At 35.8% G+C, this 3,901-nt stretch overlaps 1 protein-coding gene across 1 annotated transcript; it reads right to left on the bottom strand.

The window, feature by feature from the left end:
• Nucleotides 1-2,417: 2,417 nt before the first annotated feature.
• On the bottom strand, nt 2,418-3,695 carry LOC127846314 (ras-related protein Rab-12-like). The gene is made up of 2 exons (XM_052377482.1): nt 3,576-3,695; nt 2,418-2,933 (listed from the first exon to the last, which is right to left on the bottom strand). Exons 1-2 carry the CDS (start codon nt 3,693-3,695, stop codon nt 2,418-2,420), a joined length of 636 nt encoding a protein of 211 aa, XP_052233442.1.
• Between the last annotated feature and the right edge of the window lie 206 nt (nt 3,696-3,901).

Below are 3,901 nucleotides of genomic sequence, written 5' to 3'. Positions count from 1 at the left end.
TAACCGAATGCTTAAATTAATCCAAAATATTTCATTAATTAATAAGTCTTGACTGTACATGACTACAAGAATATAGCATGTAGTCATAAAAAAAATACACAGGTTTACTTAGAAATATAATACATAATTATTTTTAATTCAGTGTCATATAATAATTTAGACTCTACCATGACAAACCTTAATGAACAAAGAATCCTGATTGTTTTATCAAGAAAATGTATGTCTGTATCAACTACATATTTACAAATAATTCTTGAACATCAAATCCAGAATTTGTCTTTTGGATTTTCTACCATTGTTTGTAGCTGTTAGTCATGTCATAGCTGTTCATTTTACCTTTTCACACTTTTCTGGGCATCACAGATACAAGAAGTTAACCAGTACAAATTGCAAATAGTTATTCTTTTCCAACTCAGAAGAAACAAAGTGAAAATGGCTATCTGCAAACAGCCTAAAACCAGGAACAGCCTGCAAGTAACTCGAAGTCTGTGCAGGTTTATACAGTTGCCTAGGCCCGGTTGGAAATGAAGCCTTTAAAACTTGAATCTGTAATAAAGGTGTTTAATTAAATTAAATGTTCTCATGGACTACATAAACGTCCAAAATACGTATACAGGTAAGTTAGGTAACTGATGAATGCCCCACTGGAGTAAGACCCGAGAGGAGAATAGCCCAAGAAACACAATATGAATCTTGTCTGGAAAAACTGGGCTATGTGCGTGAATTCTTACCCAAGATTAGCCTGGACACTTTGCACAGGCTGATAAGAGACAAAACTATCCACTTTTATGGAATTTTTCGTTTATTGAGTAAAAAATCCAGTTTGGGCGGAAAGTGTTGTCCACGATTAGCCTGTGCGGACTTCACAGACTTGTCAGGGAAGACACTTTACACACATGCATAACGATAAAGTTTGACAATACAAGGCTCAGTTTGTACCGGTAAATACTCGCAAGAATTATGTGGCCTAGCCGGGTATCAAATTCATTATTCCCTGATTACAGTCTTGCACTTTAACAACTGAGGAAGCCAGACACCTTAGAAATCTAAGAGCACTGAAAATCTGCATTATGCTGCTTTATTGAAAATGAATTGTAAATATAACAAGACTATTGCCAAGCAACAAAAGTCCCTACCGGTGAAACCCCACCATTTTCAGCAATATTTCTAGTCTATTTGTTTGCAATAGCAACCAGAATTCTTGACGTAGGAACAAAATGAAATGACGTGCATAATCTCCATATTTCCATCTGTCCATGTTAAAAGTTTCATGAAGAAATATGAAGAACTTTTAAAGTTATCGCAGGATCCAGAAAGTGTGACAGACTGACAGACTCACAGACGCACAGAGCGCAAACCGGTAGGGGACTAAAAAAAGAAACAATAAACAGAAGTGTTTGCAATTAACCAGTACATGAAAATGTACTTCATGAAAGTTTTTGGGTTTTTTAGAGGAAAACATATAGGCTTAAATTATGGGGTGAAAGAAGATCTATTCCGGATCATTCATTTTGGAATATAATTTACATGCATTTTACAAAGTCACTATCACATACACTTAGTTCAAATACTGAGATTTCATCCATAATAAGATATGCTATGCAAATTATATGTGAAAACAGGCATTGGGAGATAATTACACATACCAAAAAAACTATATACTTGTTGAAGATGATGAACATAACAAAGGAATAAATGAAGGATATAAAAAGAAATCATCAGATATGTATCAAGATTCTAATTTATATACAGAGAATTGAATTGAATGCATATTCATTTTTTATTTCCAAAAAAAATGCCATTTGGTCAAGGTTTAATACAAAAAATACACGATTTGGTCAAGGTTAAATACAAAAACATACACATTAAGACATCAATTCAACAGTAATGAGAATAGAAGTTTACACTTTGCATTGAAAGGCCTAAATTGAATTGGTTCATTATGACAAGAAAAACTCAAAATAAACACAAACAATATTTAGCTTAAACTTATCAAGAATAAAAAAGGTTTAAAGGGAATGAGCAAGTTAGATGCATTGACTAAATGAGCAGCCAAATGAGCAGCAAATTGGAAAACTGGGCTTATTGCATGTGCCTAAGTTTAGTCTTAGATTAGCCTGTGCAAGGCTGCACAGACTAATCAGGGACAAATCTTTTGGCCTAGACTAGATTTTTGTTTAAAAGAGACTTCCTTTAAATAAAAAATTCTGCAAAAGTCGAAATTGTCAACCTGATTTGCCTGTTTGTACTCCACATACTATTCTGGAAAAACACTTAAGAACATGCATTTAAACCTGTTATATCAAAGCAAGGTTCAAATATTCACTTACATTCATTGATTTGTAATTTGCAAGAATTAGGCCAATGAATGGATGATCCATGCTACATGTGGATGTATGGGATGTCAATCAATGAAACTAAGGCGATAAAATGAGAGTGGAAAAGACTACATATGTCAAAGCAAGGGTCAGGCCCCAGCCATCATGCCGACGTACAGCACTTTTCTTTTTGTGGTATTCTTCAATCTGGTCTGGGGTTTCCCCTGGACGTATAAGATCGTTTCTCAGCGTCATTTTCTTTGCGTTCTCCCTGTGTAACACGCGGGCCATGTCCGTGAACATTTCCGTGACGCCTGTCCGGTCTTTACACGAGACCTGGTAAGAGCCAGACAAAACATTACCGCACTCGCGTGTAAAATTCTCAATGTCTGTCTCGTTGACACGATCGCTGCTTTCACAGTCTGCAAAGTTCCCGCACAAGAATATCTTAGCACCTTCTGCGTTCATAACAATGTCAAGAATGTACTGTGATAAAATTGCGAACGTTTCCTTGTTGGTCATACTGTAACAGAGCAGGGCCGCGTGTGCACCGCGGTAATAGCTCTGTCCAATGAAACTCATGCGCTCCATCCCGCCAGTGTCCCATAACGTCAACTGAAAATACAGCATGTAACAGCATAAGAAGTATTCACTAAGTGCGCTAGCTAATTTAGCTTAACGAAAGTATACAGAAAGTGCTCTGGATTATTTGAAGTTCTTACATAAGTGTACACAAAGTGACAAACATTATTTAGTGAATACCGTAAAACGCTGTGTATAACGCGCATTTATGTATAACGCGCATCTACTTTTAGAAGCAAAAAATCGGGAAAAAAGTTTTTGAAGCAAAAAAAAATTAAGGCAAAATTTCCGTACCGTAGGCTCACTGAAAATCATTTTATTTATATTGAAGATCTCACGTGTTATTTTATTTTTCAATAATTATTATCATAAAGACGATAACGATAAAGATACAACTTGTTTGTGGGAGTTTTTTTTAATTATAATATTACGCGTAAATGTTTCCATTTAAATGAATAATGCATGAAATGCACAATTTCCACAAGGATACCATCGAGGTTTTCATCATAAGTCTCCGAAGTAACTGTCCACGATTTTATCGTGGAGGAGTACACATTGCGGACCGATTAGTGTGCTTGGTATAACTAAGACACTGAAATTTTTATTGGTATTGGCACAGGGTTATTCACATGACTAATTCACAACCGCGCATTTTATTTACATTTCCCATCTCACGCGTTCTTTCGAGCTTCTATTATGACAGGAGATTTTTAACGACTCAAACTTCTCAACACCATTACTGACATTACCGGCGTTAAACAACAATGGAGGTGTGAGTCGTGTGCCGGTTCGCATGTTTTGATAATAGCCCAGCTACACAAAACTTGACAGGTGATGCAATTGCTCGATAATCACAACCCCAATCTTGACAAGATGTATGAAAACTTGTAAACAAACACACACTCAATTTTATTAACACATTAAAAAAGCAAGAAAAATAAATAAATATATCGGAAAGACCTTGCCGACATACTATTGTAAATCGACAAGTGCCCCCAAAT

This window comes from Dreissena polymorpha, chromosome 9 (genome assembly GCF_020536995.1).
Source record: "Dreissena polymorpha isolate Duluth1 chromosome 9, UMN_Dpol_1.0, whole genome shotgun sequence".
Lineage (NCBI taxonomy): Eukaryota > Metazoa > Mollusca > Bivalvia > Myida > Dreissenidae > Dreissena > Dreissena polymorpha.
Note: the sequence above shows the minus strand (reverse complement) of the source record. Positions and strands in the feature narration are given on the sequence as shown.